General features: G+C 42.3%; 1 protein-coding gene across 3 annotated transcripts in view; it reads right to left on the bottom strand.

Annotated features, from left to right (window-relative positions):
* Window positions 1-23,978, bottom strand: part of SUSD1 (sushi domain containing 1) — a 265,066-nt gene that overhangs the window by 185,476 nt on the left and 55,612 nt on the right. For all 3 annotated transcript variants that reach the window (XM_082259187.1, XM_082259188.1, XM_082259189.1), the window contains exon 3: window positions 669-824. In XM_082259187.1, coding sequence (XP_082115313.1) covers window positions 669-824 — 156 coding nt within the window. The remainder of the gene's footprint in view (window positions 1-668; window positions 825-23,978) is intronic.

Here is a 23,978-nt window from a genome sequence, read left to right as displayed (position 1 = left end):
CAGCATGATAATTGATACAGCCCTGACCAATCACAGGAAGGCAGGCCCTGGTGGCATGCTGGGAGACTGTAGATGTTCTGTGAACAAACTGGGTCTTTCCTTAGAGAACATTTAGTCCAGTCTGGAGGGGCTTGCTGACCTCCAGGGCATTGCTGCCACATGTCTGCAAGGCCTTAAGTGGGCAACTTGAGGGCCTGGATGCTGAGACCCTGAAGCTTAAGAGATAGAGAGCTGACTGAGGAGGGCTGTCCGCCAAGGATCTGGTCTGGTATCACCAGAGTAAGGTGCACCCGCAGGCATCATCCCAGTACAACCTCGGGAAGACGGGAAGTTGTTAAAGAGCCGCCACTGCCCTTTTGCCTGGGGGCAGCGCCACCCCCTGAAAAATGCCTCTCAAGGCAAACGCCTTGGAAGATACGCCCCCTCTGTGTGCATATTTTGGAGCAGGCTTAAGTTTTATTTGACCACAGCCCTTCAAGCCACTTCCACTCTTAGCAAACTGTGGCCTTGCCTGCCACTCTGAAGTTTTTCTCTTCTTAGGAAGCCCAATGGTTCTTCACAATTCTAATATGCCCCTGAGTTAATCAACAAACTATATAGTACAAAAACAAGATCAAACATTTAAAAACAGTTAACAGTTTCTAACATTTCACTTTTCCTCTACTCACCTGTACAAAAAGTGCCATCATTTGGTATAAAATTGTCATGGTTATTGGATGGTCGATAACCTTTCAGACAGATACAGTAGTAGCTGCCATGTGTATTGTGGCATTCTGTGTGTTCACCGCAGATCTTTTGCGCTCCCAACTGACACTCATTTTTATCTGTATCAACAAAAGAACACAAAACCATGCTTTTAAAGGGGAGTAATTGAATTTATAAATGCCTCTTTTAAACATAATACAAATATTTTAATACTCTTGCTTTTATCTTTTTGGTTTCACTTTTTCACTCTCATTATTTGTTAAATAAGAATTAATTGAGTGACTTGGATAGCATGTTACATCCAAAAATGTATCAATGCATAACGTTTATTTCCACTTTTACCAATGATTATTTTATTTATTTATTTATTTCAGGTACTTATATAGCGCTGTCAATTTACGCAGCGCTTTACATATTAATACATTGTACATTCACATTAGTCCCTGCCATCAAGGAGCTTACAATCTAAGGTCCCTAACTTTTATACAGAATCCAATTAACCTACCCGGAGAAAACCCACGCAGGCACAGGGAGAACATGCAAACTCCAGGCAGTTAGTGTCGTGGTTTGGATTCGAACCAGTGACCCTCTTGCTGCTAGGTGAAAGTGCTAACCACTACACCACTGTGCCGCCCAATGACTGAGCAGAGTTTGGTCTGCTGGCCCATATTATTCATTCATAGACAGATTGATAAATTTCAAGGTTGTACATGGTGCGCATTATACCCCCTAATAAGTTAGCTAAAATGTTTCAGCCAGGATTTCTGATTTTGTACACTTTTTTTGATGTTACCCGAAAATCCACAAATATTGGATAGAGGTTACCCAGGTTATCTATGAAATTACTATTTACATGTAGCACCCTCCTAGTCAGGTGCTAGGTAGAGAGTGTAGTTTTGGCCCTCTCTGCTTACCAGAAGAGCAGCAGGCAAAATCTTCATGCACTCTGCTTATCAGGGAGGAGGATTTGTAATTAGGTCTATTCAATGTGCCCAGTGTGTGATTTATCTGGTCTCAGGGAGTGTCCCCAGCTGATCCAAAGGGGAGGCTCGTTGGATGCTGGAGGAAACCTGACCAATGACACACATGCTTTCGGTACTGTCCCAGGGGTTGGCACAGACAGTGCTGCATTATGGGACAGGGTATAAAAAGCCACAGGTACATGAGGTAGAGGTCTTTGGGCAGGAAGCCGAGTCCCAGAAGGAGGGTGGCAGCTGCCTCCTCTTCTGCAGCTGTTGGTGGTGGTCACAGGCAGTGGGCCTAGTGTACCGGGGGTGTGAGGCTGAACCCAGAGGTTTAAGAGAGCTGACTACAGGAGTTGGGGCATTGGAGAATCTGGAAAAACATTTTCGTGAGTACAGAGGAACTTGCCCAGGGGTCTGCTCAGGAAGGGGACCACTTCCGGAGTGTGGAGTCAGTGCACGGGTGTCAGCTAGCCCAGAGAGAAAGGGGGTACTAGGGGAGTACCCTGAAGAGAAATACTATAGGAACACTTACTTCATTTTCATTCAAGTGGCAGGATGAAGTAGCAGCTTTGCTGCATTCTCAAGTTAGAAGTCCTCAGCATTGTGAATAGTTAACAGTTGGAGTATCCCACTCATCCCTTCTTCCATCCCAATTTAAATAAAACCACAAACACAACAACCCCTGGAATGATCTTTGACTGAGCCAAGAACTTAAAGTGTTACGTTTTCTGCAAACAGCTGGCACGGGTAACCCAGGGGAATCCCTAAAGTGTAACATCCAGGAGTCCTCTAGGGGGCAGTGCTACATACATATACAGCCATTTTTATTTGTTGGTTGGGACTCATAAAATGTTTTGTGACTACAAATGCAGCCAAGACCTTTTAAGCTTATTGTCTTTTATTTTAGGAATATAATTGTTCTTAACTTGAATAAATTAGACCTGCAATCCTTATCCCAACTGTATCCTACAAGGCTTTACAAGTCCACCCATGACTGCTGTGCCTGCCCAACTAAATATATTAAAGTATAAAATTGATGCCTAGACTTTGTGCATAATAATGAATACTTAATGCCATTTTCTACTTCTCCAGGAGACCACACACCTATTAAGGGGAATTACACAAATGTGTATGTGAAGGTATTGTGTTGGGGATCTTATCTCTAATTTTACATGCAGTTTGTATCACTATACAGAGACTGGATGAGCATTGCTATTTTTATGTGTGGCATATGTCGTTATGGAAAGTGTCACCCTGGATGCCCTTTTTTACAATTTCCCATAGGGAACTGTGCCAACACAGGACACTTATGCCTGGTGCACAGGGTCTGAAAGTCCAGCTTCTGTAGAATGGGCATGCCAGAAAAACATCTGCGGAAAGATCGCTGTACTAAAATTGTATCTTTAGTACAGCAACCTTTTCCTGAGCTCCTCAGTTTTTTGTTTTTTTTTGCACAACCCAGCGTGTACCAGGCACTAGGGGTCTATTTATAAAACATTTGTTGGATTAATATCACAAGGAATTGCCCAGGCTGTGTGAATTTCTTCTGTATTTTCCCTGATACTATGACTCCCTATGATTGTCAGCTCCATCTAGAGGCCAAAATACTTCTGAATTAAGTATTTTAGAAAAATATACCACATTTTGCCCACTAAATGGAGTAGACAATCACAAATAGTTAAAGTATTAGAGAAATTATAAGAAACTTTGTGAAGCCTGGAAGAATTTTTGGCTAAAATGTTTTATAAACAGACCCCAGAGTATGCACTCTCATCTTACCTTGTCCTTCTATTGCCGGAATTCCAGCCTTTACCTCTGCTAGAAAAGCATTTTTATTTCTATTTCAATGTTTTTTATTGTTTTCCACAAAAGGAAAAAATACAATAACAATACTTTTCGGTAACAGACTGCACAAGCGTACAAAGAGCCAATAAGAAATATGTTTAAAACATCCCGAAAAGGGCTTAGAAATATAGTAATTGACAATATACAGCTAAAAATCAAACATAAGGGACCTGAAATTCAAGTCTAAGGTTCTCTGTCATTCACTGTTAAATCCCCCCCAGGGACAATTGAACAGGGAAGGGCTTATTTTGGAGTCAAGCGGTTATATAGTTACGTAATCAAGCTCATACATATTATCCAAGAATTTATCTATATAGAAAAAGAGAAGACCAAATAACAAAAAGTCAGGTCAACAGGGACATTTATGGGTATGTAGCCTATCTAATATCACTATGCATACTGTATATAAGCACCCTAACACGCCATACAAAGCAAGTAAAGCCTGGCACTGCAGGGCTGAAGGGAAAAAAATCAGCTCAGGAGGAGCTGCTGTACTAACTATGTGAAGTTAGTACAGCGATCTCCCCTGCTGTGCTATTGTGATCTGACAGGATGACAGCCCCCTGCCAGAACACTCCGGTCAGCGCTCTTAGCCATTGGCTGGGAATGCTGATCGGGAGCCGATCGGCAGACCGTTTTCAGTCATGCCTCATTGATCTGTTGGACCAGCTACAGTACACACAGGCCGAATGTCAGCCGGTTTCTATTGAACCGGACGATGTCGCCTGACATTCGGCCTGTTTGTACTAGGCTTAACGCAAGAAAGTATCTGTCTAAGTACCACTAAGTGCAAAGATGCAAATACGGAGGTAAAAGAAGAAAGAAAGAAAAAAAAAAAAAAAAAGGGAAAGTGAGAGGGGGGGTAAGAGGGAGATTACCTGCCTGGGAGCCCGCATCCACCGCCAATCTGCCATTATTTAGCTGGTAATTGTAGATAAGAGAGCAAGGGACTCAAGACTTTATCGATCTGTGATTACCTATCTCAGAGCCTACCATTTTTTTATTATGCATAATCCAAGTGTCAGCAAGGAAAGATTGATCACAGGGCTCATCCGTGTAGTGGCAATAGCTATCTTGGCCACCAGGAATATAAAGTAAATTACTATTTGAGTGTGATTATGGATATTTTCAACTGGCTCTTTAAGAAGAGCTGTCCTGGCAGTTTTCGTGATATTTACCATGGTTACTGAATAGATCAGGGAATGATCTCGTATCCAGAAATGTCCAACTTTGGGGCATGTCCACCACACATGCAGGACTGTTTCCACCTGATCACATTTCCAAAAGCATAGGAGAGAGGATCCAGGGTACATTTTTGATAACTGCTCTGGGACCAAGTTCCACCTTGAATGTACGTCAAGCAAGGCAACATTCATAATACCTTTATGGATACGCAAGGTCCAGGTCCACCAATTCTGCTCATCTATGTTATCTCCACTCCTAGATCAGCATTTTTATATTTCTGTCGGTTTTGCTGTTAGAGAGTTTTTGTCACTTCCTCTCTAGCAAAAAATTTTCAACAGAACAGAAAATGAGGGTAAATCTTTTTAATGGAGCCCTGGATAGGATTAAAAACCTATTAGGGGTTCTAACCCTCCCCATTTCTATCCAAACAATTAAGACAAGTTTTGGCTGGACATACACCTTGAATTAATACATAAGTATTTTACACATATATAGGAATCTTTCAAACCTGCTTTTCTTGTAGACTAGAGTGTGTCCTCATTTTAGTAATAAAAGTTCATATTTATAATAGCTTGTTCACCAGACGATTCCTAAACAATACCAGGAAAAAAGGAGGTACAAATGAAGTTTGCATGCGAGTGCTGGTGTGTGAAGTAGTTGAAACTTAAGATCAGTTCAGTGTAATCTGGTGATTTTCAGAATAGTTTTTATTTTTTATTTTATGGGAAAGTGATTGTTCAAGGGAAATGGAAAGAGGCCGTGGCATGTTGTTAAGAAAAACATGGCCTAATTTGTCTTTTAGTTCCACAACAGATGAAGTGACCTGCAAACTTGATTCAAAAGACCTAAACATCCTGAACTAACTGGTTCTAATTGCAGTGCCTGACAAACCCTTGTACTTAAGGAAGGCATTTTAATTGGAAATCCCAACTGCTGATTTCAGCGTGGGCTAAACTTATTATTAAAGTATACCTGTCATGACATAAATATAAGGGCTTTCACTGCCTTCTAAAAATGTCTCCTGGCTGTGTTTCATTCATTTGATTCATTCATTAGATTCAGTATTTCTAATTCACATACCCAGAACAAGCAAATGAAAGTCAAAATCAGTCTGAAATCTTTATCTATATATTAAAGCCAATGCAACAGCATCATGGCCAGGCACCTATCATTTTAATCACTTGCTGTCTGAAGTATTTTTTTAATTTTTCACACAAATGTTACAATCCCCATTATTTGCTAGAAGATTACTTAGAACCCACATTACTGTATATTATGCATTATATGTTTTCTGAAAGCAGAGTTGCCCTGTAGAATAAAATAGCGTATAACTATGTGTTTGCATTTTCATTTGCTTGTTTGCACAGGGGAATGTGGGTGCTTTTACATTTTTTTATTATTTTATTTTATTAAAATGTATGTACACTTTTTAAAAATTTTATTTAATTTTGTTTTATTACTAGCACTGTCTCCACCCCCTAACTCACTCACTGCCCAGGATATCGCCAATCACTTCAAAAATAAGATTGATTCAATTTGTGATAAAATCTACATGCTACAAATATCCCCCCACCTAATACCCCATGTCCACAGGTACAATCAACACTCCCCTTATTCAACCCTGCTATTTTACCACTTGTCCCATGGACTCAGTTCCCTCTCAAATAAGGCGGTCACCCTATGACTCTATCCTAGACTCTAACTCACATCTTCAATCTCTCTCTTCTGCCCTCTTACTCAATTCTTTAAAACATGCACTAGTCACCCTCATACTTAAAAAGCCTTCCTCGGACCCCCCTAATCTTAACAACCTACGCCCTATCTCCTTGCTCCCCTTTTCCTACAAACTCCTTGAGTGCCTGGTACAACCAACCTCATAATATAATAATAACCTTCTTGATCCCCTTCAGTCTGGATTTTGCTCTCAACACTCCACAGAAACTGCTCTCCTAAAACTTACAAATGACTTACTAACAACAAAAACCAATGGACACTATTCTCTACTCCTACTTCTGAACCTTTTAGCTGCATTTGATACAGTTGACCATCCCTTCCTCCTCAAAAAACTTTACTCCTTTGGTCTACACCTCCTCCCTGGGTCAGCCTTCCATGGCTTGGTATTATTTCTATGCTGACAACACCCAAATCTATCTCTCTACACCTGAGCTCACTCAATCATTCTCCTCACATATCACTAATTTACTAACAGACATATCAGTCTGGATGTCACACCATTTCCTCAAACCTAACGTGTCCAAAACCAAGCCCATATAATCCCCCCCCCCACATGCCCCTTTCCCTGACTTCTCTGTCAAGATCAATACACACAACCATCAACCCATCCCCGCATGCCAGGGTGCCAGGTGTTATCCTGGACTCTGAACTCTCCTTTCAGCCCCACATTCCATCACTTTCCAAAGCTTGTCGCCTCAACCTTCGCAACATCCCTAAAATATGACCCTTCCTAACCAATCACACCACAAAGCTCCTAATTCACTCCCTGGTTTCTCTCGTCCTGACTACTGCAACTCTCACCTCATTGGCTTACTGTTAAATAGACTATCCCCTATTCAGTCCGACTCTTCCACCTTCAAACCGCTCAGGGTTTGCTACCCCTCTCGGCCAATCCCTCCATTGGCTGCCACTCAACCAACTAATTAAATTCAAAATACTAACAATAACTTACAAATTCATCCACAACTTTGCCTCCAACTACATCACTAACCTAGTCTCAAAATACCAACCAAATCGTTCTGTTCTTTCCTCCCAAGACCTCCTGCTCTCTAGTTTCCTCTTCATCTCCTCCCATGCTCCCTTTCAGGACTTCTCCTGAGCCTCTCCAATGCTATTGAATTCCCTACCCTAATCTATCTGACTATCTCCTACTCTATCTACGTTTAGGCAATCCCTGAAAACGTATCTCTTCAGAGAAGCCTTTCCTGCCTCCACCTAACAACTGTACTTTTATTTCCTCCATCAACTCATCCCTCACAGTTATTACCTTTTGTATCACTTGAACCTCCCTTTTAGATTGTAAGCTCTAACATGTAGGACCCTCTGATTCCTCCTGTATTAAATTGTATTGTAACCGTACTGTTTCCCCTTAAATCCTGTATTATATTATTATTATTATTATTATTATTATTTTTATTAATAATAATAATAATAATAATAATATTAACACAAGAGGACTAACAAGCCCCCTATAGCTTTGGGCAGGTGACAGGTACTTTTCATGGAGACATCAGGAGTCTAATAAACCCCAAATGTCTCCCCTGCCCTCCAATGCAGATCATGCTGGTGTAGCACCCTACAGGTAGGTGATAGGTAAATGTATAGTGGGCCTTGTCTGCCTAACAGCAGGGCTGTGATTTATTTAGTTAGGGTGTCAGGGCTTCAAGATGTCCCTGCATGAAGTATTCCCATTGGCTCCTGTGAGAGGATTCTCATAGGGCAGTGTGGGAAGCCCAATCAGGGGACACATCCCAGCTGGTAACTACCCCAGAAGGCAGATTATGCTGCAAAGGATTCTGGGAGAGGGTATAAGTTTGGGGGGAAGTGCTTGGCACGGTTTCTTTGGTGGGAGCAGAGTCCCAGGAACGAGAGTGCGGCTGTCTTTCCTTCTGTCTGAGGAAGGTGGATGCCTCAGTGTGTCACCTGAGTGTCCAGAGAGTGCTGAGTTGAGCTGAGGGGATCCGGTGTGCCAAGAGCCTGCGGAGAGAGAGGGGTCCAGTCCCAGGAAAGTCTACACAGGTCATGAGTACTGAGGATTGCCCCTGGGGGTCTGCCTGAAGTTAGAGGGGACCACTCCAGAAGAGGTTCTGGGATCCAGTGTCAGCTAGCTGTAAAGGGGGTACCTAGGTTGAGGACCCTGAAGCTACAAAGGGGGTACATAGTCAGTGGACCCTGAAGAGTTCAAGGTTAAAGGGAAGCCTGAATTGCACAGAGCGTGCCGGTAAAGTGACAGCTATACAGAGTTCTACAATATACTACCTCAAGCTGTGCCAGGCGGGGGAAAGTATGCAGTGACTTTCATAATACAACCGTGTCAGGAGTTCTACAGTTCTCAGTCTTGGATCTTCTGGACTATAAGTCGAGGATTCAGCACTTCTTCTGTTCTACAGAGTGTTCTCAGTGTCAGTGAGCGTTGGCTGGTGCCGGCTGGCATCACAGAAGCACCAACGGGCATTTCAGGAGTAAAAGTCCCAATTGTAATTAGTTTAAGCCTCAAGGAGTATCCCACTCATTCCCTTCTCCTATCCCCTTTATTCCAATAAAAAAACCACAAAGATGCAAGAGTTGTCGCTGCTTCAGTTGTCACACCCAGGGCCACAGCTCACATGGGCTGGGGGGATTACTGGTACTAATGGTAGACCCACATCAGGCCATAGGCCTGGAAACCTTGCTACACTTGATTAGCTGCTTCTCTGTCTGTAACAGCAAGGGAAGGATAGCTCTGAAGCCAGAAGTGAGTAAATCATTGTTGCTTCTGGCTTCATTAGTCACAAAGAAGATTGGGGAACAGATGCTCCTTCTGACCTGTACGTGACCAGATTTAAGCTGCTTCTGCAGTTCTATAGACTTTAATGAGGAAAGAAGCAGGTCTGACACGAACATAAGTCCGTCAACACTGGCCAAAAATATTGTTGGATATTCCTAACACCAAAAGATCTGTCATTACTGAGATATGTATTTAAATATGTCAAATATGTCATATCAAACAAGTCATTATCATCAAATCCTCCTCTCATAGAGAGTTGATACAGGCCAAGGCGGATGCTTCGGCGGCTGAAGCCAGATATATTCTGGATCTTAGTTAAACCAATAAAGCAGCTTGGGTGGTCTCTCAGACCAGATTCACTGCTGGCAGACAGTGCCCAAAATAAACAATTCTTCCAGAATCGACTGACCTGGGCAGAAGGGGAGGTATCTGGTAGATTGCTGCCCTAAGTAGTCCGCTCGCAATCTAACTCTACATCCGTAGTGGCTCTGAAGGATCAAGAGGGGCAGTTGTGTTCTCTTACAGATTCTATTCTGTCAATTCTTTTTACCAGGATCTATATGCCTCCCACGCTAACTACACCCTAGCTGAGCTGTCCACCTATCTCAATATTATTACTCTTTCCATGTTATCGTAGGGAGATCAACAATTTCTTAACGCCCCTCTTATTCAATCAGAATTGGTAGTTGCAGTGGCTGGCTTTCCGAATGGTAAAGCGCAAGGGATGGATGGTATACAATTAGAAATTTAAAAAATATGGTGAGGTGCTGTTGTCAGCCCTACTCAATATGTTTAACGCAGCTTTTTTAGAGGGTTGTCTTTGAGACTCAATGAGGGAGGCTGCGACTATAGTTATCCTGAAAAAAGATAATGATACTTTACATCTGGAGTTGTAACATACCTATTTTTTTCTTCCAACTGTTGTAAAAATATTGGCCAAAGTTTTGGCTAACAGACTGAAAAAGGGGACAACACACATTATTCATCCCAATCAAACTGACTTTACAAGGTGTAGCATGACACTGCTGATACACCCACTGCTTTGCACATAAAAAGCAAAATATGTTTAAACAAACAAGGTGTGCTTTAACATAGCTAATACACCCATTGTCTCTTGCAGAGACCAACATGGCACACGGTATCTGTTATCTTAAAGGGAACAGTGCATAAAAATATTTTTAAAAAATATTTTTGAAAGTGGACTTACCAGTCCCGGCCGCAGGATTCTGTCTTGTAACAAGAATCCAATCTTCACCCTTCATAGTGAGCTTTGTCACTTGCTGACCTTCAAGGACAGGGCCCTCTTGTTTTTAAAGGGCCCACTCCCTTGGACCTGTAGAGTAGGGATCGACCAATATCAGTTTTTCGTTGCCGATACCGATATTTTGGCCTTTGCATATCGGTATCGGCCGATATGGGCTGATATTTTGAACATTTAAAGTTTTGTAAAATAAACACAATTTTCGACAAAATCTGTTACTGAACATGTTAATGTTTGTTTATTAACATTTTTAACTTTAAGGGCTCGTTCTTCACACCTTAACTGCATGAAAACTGATAGGAAAACCGCAATTGCAGGGACATCAGTTTCACATCATCTGATTGTGAATGATGCATAAACTGCTGCAGTAGTGCTAGTGTATTGTTCTAGCTATTATATTTGAATATGAAAGCCTTATTTTAATGAAAAAAAAAAAAATCAACTATAGAATGTGAGTGCATTACAAGTTTAGTCAATGCGCTATTTGGTATACAAAAAAAAAATCTTTGCTTGTGAATTCTTTAAATCTAGAAACACCTATTGCCGATCCTCACAGATTATATTTAATTCACTGGTTTCAAGCATGGTTCATTGCCATGCTCAATTCTACAAAACTGCTAGCAGTGTCTCAAACATATATAAATAAATTACCTTTAGAAAAAAAGACAGCGCTGGTACAGGCCTGTGGGTGTGTGGGTGGCTGGCTGGCTGGCTGGCACTGGGCAACTGTGGGTGGGTGTATGTTTGTGGCGGCTGTGTTAAACACACTGTGAGCACTGTACACCCACTATCCCGAGACTCCCCGACTCCAGATGAGGCTGAGGGAGGCGGCCTAAGAAGGCAGAAGCTGTCCCATACGCAATGACGTCATGACAATATCGGCAATATCGGTAACCTCCGGGCCGATTCCGATATATCGGGGAAAGTGCATATTGGCCCTCGATATATCAGCCTTGCCGATAATCAGTTGATCCCTACTGTAGAGTACCATGCCAGAGGGCCTTTGGGATTGGTTTTTACCAAGGGTCCGGATCCCAGGGTCCAGTGCCTAGGAAGGACACCGTTACAGGCAAAACCTTGTATCTGATTTCCCGAGGCTCAGGCACCATCCTTTTAGTCTTTGACTTTTTTGGATGCATCTGAATGCTAACCCCTTAGATTCAGAGATCTTTGGTTGGGGTATATAGCATAATTTTCTTTCTTCTTCTTTGAAAAAAAAAACATCAAAAAAATGTGGAGAGTCTCTCCACTGTGACCATCACCTTTTAGACACAGGTGAAAAAACTTAGGTACTTCCTGTGTATGAGGGGTAATATAGGGGGACTTCCTGTCTGATTGGTTGCCAGTGTCCATTCACCTGAAAGTGGCATATAACCTATATGGTAATGAATATGGCTCTGTGTCCCGTGATGTACAAAAAAGAAAAGTTATTCAGCAGTTTATATTTTCTAAAATGATTGCATTTCCATGTTCAGTATAGTGTGGGAGACCAGATATAGTGAATGCAGGCTCCTGGGTTTAGTAACAATTTAAGGTTTGACCAATATTTCAGGCATGTTATCTTTATCTTTATCATTATAAGATCTACTCATTGACTTATGACTAATTTCGGAATGCTATATGTTTCGTTTTTAAACAAAAAAAAAAAAAAAAAACAGCGTGTATGTGGGTTCCTGCAACTAGTAAAAAAAACTAAAAGTGAGTTTTTTGTTGTCTTTTAACCAAACCCCCAGGCCTTTTTTTCCCTTTTTCAAATTCTTTATTGAAACAGAGAATATAAAACTTGAAACTCAGTCAAAATGTACACACAGTACAGCAATGCAATTCTTGAGGTACATAAGGCAACATTAGTGCAAAATTCGAAACACGCATAGTGGTGGTCAACATTTAGGAATTTTGGTCTTTAGGTAGAAGTTCGTGAAAAGACCTTCGAGCATGAACATGTCCCATAGGTCCGCACCTGAGTATACAATCCGACATAACAGATATCGCGTTATGTACGCTGGCATGAAAAATGTAGTATACAAAAGAACAACTGTACTGGGGAAAAGTAAAAAGAAAAACAGAGATTCCGAGTATTCTAAGAACAAGCACAAAGGGGGGGGGGTGGATCCCATGCGGGCAAGTTATCCCCATAACCCCTAAGAGCCAGCATCCACGCTCAGAGCCTGGCCCTCATCCGAGAAAATAAACACGTTCCAGCAGTTCCAAGTTGCAGAGTAACGTTCCCTTCTACCCTGAGAAGTCAGTACCAGGTCCTCCAGATCATTGATCAATTTTACTTTCCGCAACCAGAGCGAGACGGAGGGCGGAGTAGACTCCTTCCAGCAAAGACTGATACAGGATTTAGCTGCATTCAGCAAGTGGCGTAATACCGAATGTTTATATTGTTTTGGTGGCATGGCAGAGCAGTGTCTTTTTTTCCCTTTAACACCCTTGAATCCCACAGCTATTATTTGTTTGCTTTGGTGATGTTTTGGTTCCACACCTTATATCTCTTAAAGGTGAAGACCACCCTAACACTATAATCTCTACATCTACAGACATCCGCAATCTAAGACTAACCTATCTAGCCCTGTAAAGGAAATCAGTATACACACCTTTTTTAAAGCCGATCCGGTCCGGTCTCCAGCAGCTCTGCAGAGGAGACAGCCAACAATGGCTGGAAAATTAATGGGAAGTAATGCCACCCGTAGAGTTACTATGGGGCTACCATTGTCGATTGCCTCTTCTGCACCCACCTCCACAGCGAAGCTGCCGCTGATAGCTCAGCGTGGGATAGGATCAGAGCAGCTTCAAAAATGGTACGTATAGCGACTTCTTATTTACAGGGTTAGATAGGTTAGTCTTAGATCGTGGATGTCTGTAGATGTAGAGATTTTAGTGTTAGAATGGACTTATCCTTTAAGATTTGCGTTTTACTCTATTTTATCCCACATCATTTTTTGGGGGATGGGGAATAGAGCTTTAATGTGATAGTGGATATTGATGCATATGTTTTAATTTTGTAGGTTTTAATTAGAAAGAAATTGTAAACATTTCGAAAAAATGTATTCTCCAATTTTTCCCAACACTACTTTTACGCAACTAGCACAGCCCTCAAACTAGCACGTTCCCCAAAATACAATTTCCAAATCCTGATGATTAAAAGGATATCACATAAGTGTGATTTTTTTTGTAAAGTTTAAAGTGGTAAATGTGAAGATTTGCATTTGACTTTAGGATAGTTTTATTCCCCTTACCATACCACATTGCAATGCACACAGGAAAACATAATCTGTTTGGGTAAATTAGCATTACATTAAGATAAAATCAGGTCAAGTGGGTGAGAACACAAAGCACAACTGCAACTTTTTTTTGCAATCACCAACATTCCAAATCAAATTGTGCTTGCTTAGGTAAGCATTTGATTTGTGTGCATTAAACACAGATATCATTCAGATCATGAGACTTCATTGTTAGTAAGTCAGAATAAATATATGGATGACATTTTTTATATGTATCTGGTAAGTGAAGACTTGATCTAGCTGTGCAGCAACAGATCACTTCTAATAGGGATCTATTGCTGGCTGCATTCAGCTACTAATAAATCACTATAGGAGTGACTGACTGCTAAAGGAAAAGTTAGGTAAGGGCTGCTTCAGCTCTGCCCAAGCCTCCGTACTAGGAGAAAGTGCCTTTGCACCACATAAGACATCACTTCACTTCAAATTTAACCCCCGGTTCACATTAGTGTGATCACGGAGATCGCATGTATTTCGGAGCGCACTGCTCCTTAATTACATGCGATCTCATGTGCGGTGCAAATTTAAGCCATACACTTTGTATGGCTGAATTCGCACCGCATCCGCACTAAACAGGCACCTGACCCTTTTATTATCCGCAGCAGAATCGGATCGCATAGTGGTTCACACTAGTGCGATCCCATTCTGTGCGAACTTGCAGATTGCACTGCGATAAGTGATCGCAACTGGGGGTGTCCTTAACCTTTAATTGACACCCCCTGCGTATCGCATATGGCAGTGTGAACTGCCAGGGGTGTGGATGCGATGCGGGATCACGCTGTATATTTTCCCGCATCGCACAAATGTGAACCGGGACTTAAAGTGATACTAAAGGCTGTTTATTTTTTTATTTTTTTACTAACAAACGTGGCATACTTACCTGCTCTGTGCAATGGTTTTGCAAAGAGCAGCCCCAATCTCCTCTTCTCGGGTCCCCTGCCGGCTTTTCTGGCCCTTCCTCCTGCCGAGTGCCCCCATAGAAAGCAGCTTGCTGCAGACAAAAGGTTTTTTTATCTTCATGCATAGAATGCATGAAGGCAAAAAAAAACCTTGAGCTTTTACAACCACTTTAACCACTTGCCGACCAGCCACATATATACCGCGGCAGGTCGGCTCTGTTGCGTGAAACAATGTACCTGTACGCTGGTTGTTTCCTGCAATAGCCAGCGGGGGGGCGATGTCAACTGGCCACCCACAATTGCTCCCCAGAGAGGTAGAATGTAATGTAAGCAAGGCAGACTGCCGTTCTATCAGGGATGAACACAGTGATCTTGTGTTCCTGCTATTTAGGAACACAGATCTCTGTGTTCATCCACTGAGTCTATCCCCCACACAGTTAGAATGCATCCCCTAGGGACACACTTAACCTTTTGTTTGCCCCTGATGTTAACCCCTTCCCTGCCAGTGTCATTATTACAATAATAGTCCATATTTTTAGCACTGATTAATGTAATAATGCAAGGTCGCAGTCCCACTAAAAATCACTGATCGCCGCCATTACTAGTAAAAAATGTAAATAAATAAAAATGCCCAAAAAAATTCTATTGTTTGTAGATGCAATAACTTTTGCGGAAACCACTTAATATAAGCTTATTGGGATTTTTTTTTTTTTTTTACAAAAAATGTGTAGCAGAATACATATTGGCCTAAATTGATGAAGAAAGTTGATTTTTTACATTTTTTTTATTGGATATGTTTTATAGCAGAAAGTAAAAAATATTGTTGTTTTTTTTTTTTTTTCAAAATTGGTGGTATTGTTTTTGTTTCTAGCGCAAAAAAATAAAACTGCAGAGCAGAGGTGATCAAATACCACCAAAAGAAAGCTCTATTTATGAGGGAAAATGTACAGTGTTGCACAAGCATTTGTCAGTTAAAGTAACGCAGTTCTGTATCGCAAGAAATGGCCTGGTCATTAAGGGGGTACAACCTTCTGGTCTAAAAGTGGTTAAACAGGCTAAAAAAGTGTTATGTTTAGAGTGATTTGCTACAACTGTTCATATGAAAATAAGTACGCATCTCTACACATGCCACATCCTTCTTTAGTATATACGCAAAATGCAAGGTGGTGCCTTGCTTCTCAAGTACTTTACTAGCACTTGCATGAGACATGTGGGTGCCAGTAAAGTCCAATAGAAGCAAGGCATCACCTTGCATTTTGTGTATATGCTCATATAAAAGTCGAGGTCAGAAGCCCAGAAGCTGATCATTTCTTAGTGCTAAATGACAGCTGTCTGATGGACCCTTTACAGTTTTAAAATGGAACTCAGGACTTAAGTGAATCTGATTTCATTGAACTCATTGACTCCTTGGTCCCCCCGGCTTATCCTGTATGCCCGGAGTATGTGGCTCCTCAACTACTGGTAGCCAGTGTCAAACACCATGTTTAGCTTTTATCTAACTGTGGATTAAACTATAACTGTTTTTTTTAACACATTATCATCTGTGCATTAGAGTTCTTGAATCCACTTGGCAGTTAGTCCTTTATGTGGTTTTACACTTCACATACGTCACCCACACGCCTTCTTTGGGGCGCCCAGACAGTTTTTTCTTTTTCACATTCAAGGTTATGTAGGTAGGTGTAGGGGTGGAGGAGTTGAGCCACCACAAAGAGTAAAGTCAGCCATAGGAGAATTTTCAAATCGTTAGTGGTGTCAAATTGTTGTTTGTAAAAGCAAAATAAAGTTTGAAGTAATGATGAATTTTTAAATGAATGTTTGTACTAGGGATGGGCAGAACACCCCTGTGACGAGACCAATCTCGCCACTGGGCATTGGAGAAGCCTGGTTGCTCGCCTCCTGCAATGTGACTATGGACCCTCTCATCAGCCCATGCTAAACGTAAACCCCATGGCGATTTGACTGTTTGTGGCATCTGAGCGCTCAGATCCAGGCTATCTGGGGATGGGTTGAATGTGGGGGTTCTGTTCAGTAGACTGGGAGTTATGCATTTTTGTGTCTTTTTGTGTTTCTTTAACCATGTGGCTAATGGAGTCTTGCCTCTATCCTAGAAGCTAAACCTTATTCCTGTAAACTGTAAGGCACAGGAAGTGCACTCCTAATATGGTCATTCCAGGAAGTTCAATGTGGAGACGGGCTGTCTAAACAATGTTGCTTTTGGTCTGAGGTGGCTCTCCATTCACCTATTGTCGGGTGTGCTAATGAACTTGCCTGCTGTCTGCTAAGAGATGTATTGACACTCAGAGTAATGTGTATTGAGGGCTCGTTAGGGAACCATTGTTCTGTGTCTGGCTATTGTGTACATTGATTACCCCCTGGGGGCTTCTGTCTCCTTGCACATGGCAGTCCTTCTGGTCAAGCTATCTGACCAATCACTGCTGACTAATTTTCAAGCCCTCATTTGCATGGCTGGAGAGGACCTTATGGGGAACTGCAGGTACTGTGCAATTGACCAATGGGAAAGCGGTTGTTGGGGGAAGGATGTTCCAAATTCTGTATAAAAGTGTGCTGTGTTCTTCCAATAAATGTTGTTGTTCCTGTTTTACCCTCAATTCGGAGCTTTGTCTCGTTATTGGGGGGATTTATTGTATGCTGTTCCAGTTTGACTGCTAGGAGTGTAAACCCTTCATATGGCTATTAAGCTGTATGCAGCATTCATAAGGTTCCAGCTACACAGTTTGCATCATTCCTTGGTTTCCAGTTCGGGAGTTTGGTGTCCTGCAAGTAGCTGTGCCTGTAGCTCTGGATGGGGAAGATCTCCTAAACGGTTTTAACCCTTTTGTGTCCGGGGTGCCGTAACAACCCCCCTGTTCAATTTGCAGCAGAACTCCTGAACAGGGGAAATGTTCTAACCCAAACAGCGAACCCCATTGAAGTCTATGGAAGCCAAATAGGAAATAGCCATTTTGAAGGCTTGTATGCAGGTAATTGGGCATAAAAGGGGTATGGGGGCCTGGGTACTGCCCTGGGGGACATGTATCAATAAAAAAAATTAAAAACGATAGTTTTTTCTGAAGCAGTAATTTTAATTAGGCTTAAAGTGCAACAATAACAATGAAACATTTTTTTAAATATAGTGCCCGGAGGGTTCCCTTAATGTGCCTGTAAGGTGGCGCATCTGTACTAGGGATGGGCCAAACACCCCCCTGTTTGGTTCACACAAGAACACTGTGAACCGGGGAAACGTGTGTTCGAACATTCGAACTCCAATACAGATGAAAAAAATAAAAAAAATTGCGTAGGGTCCCCCCTAGTCCCTTTGGGTCTGGCATGGATTTAAATCTGGTATGCCAAAATTGTAAAAAAAAAAAAGAAAGAAATGCGCAGGGCGCAGGAACGAGCCCTGCTGTTAAAAATTCAATAATGAATTGAAATCGCATGTACTTGTCATACAGGTGCAGAAGAATTGGGCCTTAGATGTTGGTGGTGCCTGAACTCCTCAACCCCTTGCAGTTACTCTTGCTGGGTGCAGAAACGGGCCCTGCTGTTAGAAATTCGATACAAAATTCAAATCGCATGTACTTGTCATACAGGTGCATAAAAATTGGTCCTTGGTTGTTGGTGGTGCCTGAACACCACAACCCCTCACAGTTACTCTTGCTGGGCACAATAATGGGCCTTGGGTGTTAGTGGTGCCCTAAACCAAAAACATTGTTGGAAGCTAGCATAATCAAGATTCATGAATAGGATAGGCAGCATATGCAGTCTTGAAGGGATGCCTGACCCCTAGCAACTTTAATCAGTTACATCAGCATCAGGGGCTTGATAGCTGCTATTGATCCAGGACTGATTCATTTTGATAAATGTCAGCTGGTCAACAGAGTCTGTGGACAGACGCACTCTTCTATCCGTCATAAAACCTCCAGCAGCATTGAATGCCTGTTCGGGAAAGCATGCTGGAAGCAGGGCAGGCCAGTAGCTCGATTTCATGTTGAGCAAGTTCTGGCCAGTGGTGCATCCTCAAGCCTCAGTAACCCAGTGGATGCTCAGTTGGAAAGGTCTCCAAGTATGCTCTTTCCCCTAGATAATCCTGCACCATATGATGGATACGCTGTCAATGGTTGCTTAAACCTAACAGCCCTGGGTGCTGAGGACTAAAGAATTGTTTAAAGGCATCAGTCAGCTGGCCGCCTTCTCCACCGCTTCTGCTTTGGCTGAACGATGCCTCAGAAACACATTCAGAGAATGTTAAACTCCTGTAATGTTCTGGTACCTTTGGGTACCCTAATTACTCTTTCATAAGTGTATGCGCCCCACCATTCTCTTTTGGTAAGGTGCGCATACACCTTTAAGACTGATGCTGTCATCACTGAGCGCCGGACTGGATGGCTATTTAGATCGCCGGCTCTCACTCACATGTGTTCGTTCAAACTGCTTTGTGCCTTGATGCTAACCTGTCTTGAAGCTCACATGCTTGCAAGCATACCTCGCTGTCGGAACCACGCTGCGCTGATCCCTGTATCCCGCTACCGGATCATCCGCTCTTGCCGAACCTCTCCTCTGCTACATTGCTATTAGTGATAAGTACCCCACAGGGGAAACCTCTATAACCTTTATACTAAAGCTTACACTATCTAGCTCTGCATACTAAGGACTATTACTACATCTGCATTATCTAAGATTGCTAGCTCTTGAGCCTACTACCACCTGTTCTTGCACTGGGTTGATCTCTCTTGTATGTCCACCTGCTACTCTGTCATCTACTACCATACATGATTGCTAAACCTATCTGCATCCCATCTGCTACTATCTTACTTTCAAGAACATTTCCTTTCAAGTGTCTGTCATCTACCATCTCTACCCAACCTGTCTCTTCAGCCTATCATCACTGTGTTACTATATACATAAGTCACTCTAGGAAACATCTTATTGAGTGTGTGTATTTACTTGCTGAATTGAGATCATCCACACATGATGAGTCATTGAGAGTTGGGAATGGTGTCTCAGCGTTTCTCTACATGACTACTGAAGTGGAATATTTCTGCAGCTGAAAATCCACATCATACGTAAAACGCAGGAGCGTTACAGATTGAACGAACCCACAAATGGATTCAGCAGAAATAACCACTCAGATGACACAATTAAAACAGCAAGTACCTGCGTTAATACACGCACTTGCTGAATTAAAAGAAGACAATCAGGCTCTGTCGCAGCAGGTAATTAGACTGACACAACTTACCACTGCTCAGTCCCCTGAACCCAAAATAAATCCTCCTTTGGTATTTACAGGTGATCGCAAAAAATTTCGCGAATTTAAAAACGCATGTGAGTTACTTTTCTTGCTAAAACCCCGTACCTACCTTACTGATCACATTAAGGTTTGTTCTATTATTTCTTACCTAACAGGCGATCCTCGGGCCTGGGCAGACTCTCTTTTTGAGAAAAGCGACCAGCTTCTCAACTCCTATGCCTTGTTCCTAGCAGAACTCACTAGCCTATATGATGATCCCAATAGGCAGAGTACTGCCGATCTTCAATTAAGATCCTTGAAACAAGGTGGGAGACCTGTAGAAGACTTTGTCGCAGAATTCAAGAGATGGACCCTTGATTCAGAATGGAATGATGCATCTCTGAAATCCCAATTTAGGCTTGGCCTATCAGAGGCCGTTAAAGACGAGTTCGCCCGAGCGGATCTGCCAAAAACCCTGGATGCATTGATACAACTCAGTATCACCATAGATAGAAGACTACGAGAAAGAAAGGCTGAGAAAATGGGAATGCCATTATCCAGTTCTTCTCGGATTTCGGCCGTTGACCCCGTTCCAATGGAGGTAGGAACCATACGCCCACCTCTATCAACTATGGAAAGAGCCAGAAGACGATCTGGTAATCTCTGCTTGTACTGTGCATCCCCGGATCACAAGATAAACGTCTGTCCCCTAGTCTACAAAAAGAAGGGTGAGTGTTCACATGTCCTCCTAGGGGGATTGACAACTTCAATCACTAACCCTTACCTTTCTGTTTGCTTAACATTACAGTGGGACCAGAACAGGATTACTACTAAGGCCATGATTGACACAGGATCTTGTGGAAATTATATTGACATACGTTTTGCTGCTTTAAATAAAGTTCCTATTATTTCTAAACTTAAACCTGTCTCAGTGAGTCTTATTAACGGTGTTCCTTTATCCTCTGGTCCGATCACTGATCAGACACAGGCACTCCTAGTCACTACTAACGGGTCTCATATGGAGACCACTACCTTCGATCTAATACCTTCACCCCACTTTCCCATTGTTTTGGGACTTCCCTGGTTGCACACACATCAACCAACCATAGATTGGAAGGAACGGACCCTGACCTTCCTCTCTTGCTATTGCGAGGGTACGTGTAACCTCCCGTCTTTCGGGAAGATCCTGTCTGTGGTGACAGATGAGATTGCACCACTATGTTATCAGGATCTCTCTGAGGTTTTTCTTGAGAAAAATGCTCAAGCACTACCTCCCCATCGAGACTATGATTGTAGCATTGATCTACTCCCAAATAGCAAATTGCCGTTCGGTCATGTTTATCCTCTTTCACAGGATGAACTTTCCCATCTCAAAGACTATTTGGATGAGAATTTGGAAAAAGGTTTTATTAGACCTTCCACTTCTTCCACAGCAACAGGACTCTTTTTTGTCCGCAATAAGGACTCAAGTCTCAGGCCTATCATCGACTATAGGCAATTGAATGCTATTACAATAAAAGATCGCTATCCTCTACCGCTTATCCCTGAGCTCATTGAGCAGGTGCGTGGAGCTACCTATTTTTCAAAATTGGACCTGAAAGGAGCATACAATCTCATTCGAATCCGTGATGGACACGAGTGGAAGACTGCATTCAGAACCAGATACGGATTGTTCGAATATCTTGTAATGCCATTCGGGCTATGCAATGCCCCTGCAGTTTTTCAACGATTTATAAACGATATTTTCAGAGACTTACTAGATGTCTGTGTTGTGGTATATCTGGACGATATACTTATATATTCACGATCCCTGTCTGAACACATAAGACATGTAAGACTAGTATTATCGAGATTGCTTGCACACAACCTTTATGTGAAACTGAAAAAATGCTTGTTTCATAAAGAAGAGGTACTGTTTCTAGGCTACATCATATCCAAAACAGGAATCGAGATGGACATGAGTAAGATATCCTGCATTCAGGATTGGCCTACACCAACCACACGCAAGGCGCTACAGCGATTCCTTGGATTTTCGAATTTCTACAGGAAGTTCATTAGAAACTTCTCTGCCATTGTGAGACCCCTCACACAGCTCACTAGCATTAAAAAACCATTCAAATGGTCAGATGAAGCAAATAAAGCTTTTCACCTTTTAAAGACAAGGTTTACTTCTGCTCCCATACTACGCCATCCAGACCCATCCCTCCAATACATTCTGGAAGTAGATGCGTCAAACATGGCAGTAGGAGCAATACTCTCCCAACGACCAACTCACACTTCACCACTTCATCCAGTCGCCTTTTTTTCTAAATCCCTAAGCAGTCCAGAGATAAATTACCCAGTGGGTGAAAAGGAACTGCTTGCTATAAAATTGGCTCTGGAGAATTGGCGACATCTACTCGAAGGCACCCAATTACCAATACTTATATACACGGACCATAAAAATCTCCAATATCTTCAGACTAACAAAACTCTCTCGCACCGACAGGTACGATGGTCACTATTCTTTCTAAGGTTTAACTTCCTAGTGACCTACACACCTGCAGATAAGAACAAAAAGGCGGATGCACTATCACGACTAACTGAAGAAAACTACTTCGAAATCCCTTCCGTTCCTATAATACCTCACAAACGCATTATTGGAGTTGTCCGTTCCTTGAAGGAAGAGGTTTTGCATGGTATAAGTTTGGATTCACCCCCACCACAACTAAATACTGATGCAGAAGGCTTCTTCTACTACAACGACAAACTTTACATACCACCTACCATACGCACCAAGATCTTGGAATTATCGCATGATGTGCCTATGGCAGGACATATGGGTATGACAAAGACTCTTAATCTGATTACCAGGCAATTCTGGTGGCCTGACATGAAAACATCTATACAAAAATTCGTCTCTTCATGCAATGTCTGTGCCAGGTCCAAAATTGACACTACGAGACCATCCGGTCTACTATGCAGTCTACCAATACCCCAAACTCCATGGGAAGTTGTGTCCTTGGACTTTATAGTGGAATTGCCTCCTTCCAAAGGATTTAATACCATCTTAGTGTCAGTGGACCATCTGACAAAAATGGCACATTTCATTGCTATTCGCAGACTACCTTCGTCCAAACAAACGGCAGAACTCCTGATGAAACATGTCTTTAAGTTACATGGTATCCCAAAAACTCTTCTGTCTGACCGCGGATCACAATTTATTTCCAAGTTCTGGCAAGAACTATGTCACATACTACGGATCGAGCGGAAGCTCACTTCTCCTTACCATCCGCAGACCAACGGACAGACTGAAAGAGTCAACCAATGCATCGAGCAATATTTACGTTGTTACACTTCTTACCAACAGGATGATTGGGTGGATCTTCTCCCTCTGGCAGAATTTGCCTACAACAACGCAACCCACAGTACGACCAAGCAGAGTCCGTTCTACTTGAACTATGGGTTTCATCCCTCTATTCTTCCACCACGCATCTTTCCTTCAAATAACCCAGTAGCTTCAGACTATCTTACCCAAATAAAGGACTCTCTGGGTTTGCTTAATACTACCATTGCACACGCTCATAGTCAACAAAAGAAGTACTATGATCTTCGCAGAAGACCTTCTCCTCAGTACGCTATCGGGGACCTCGTTTGGCTCTCAACAAAAAATTTAAGACTGAAAATCCCTAGCAAAAAGCTTGGACCTCTGTTCTTGGGACCTTTCCCAATCAAGAAACTTATTGGAAAAGCTGCAGTACAGCTTACATTGCCAATAGACCTCAAAATACATCCCATTTTCCATGTGTCGCTACTGAAGCCCCATGTTCCTGACCAAGGAATAAGGCCTACTATCCCACCTCCTCCTCCTGTACAAGTTGAAGGTGGAGAAGAATATGAGATAAAAGAGATTCTGGATTCTCGTATCCACAGAGGAAGACTTCAGTACTTGGTTCGATGGAAGAACTATGGGCCCCAAGACGACACCTGGCTAAACACCTCTGACATACATGCCTCTAGATTAATCTGCAATTTTCATGCGAAGTACCCAGACAAACCAGCTCCAGAGGCCTTCAGGAGCCGGCCTTAAGGGGGGGGGGGTACTGTAATGTTCTGGTACCTTTGGG

This window comes from Pelophylax lessonae, assembly GCF_965119305.1.
Source record: "Pelophylax lessonae genome assembly, chromosome: 1".
NCBI lineage: Eukaryota > Metazoa > Chordata > Amphibia > Anura > Ranidae > Pelophylax > Pelophylax lessonae.
The sequence above is the reverse complement of the archived record's forward strand: the minus strand, read 5'-3'. Positions and strand labels throughout refer to the sequence as shown.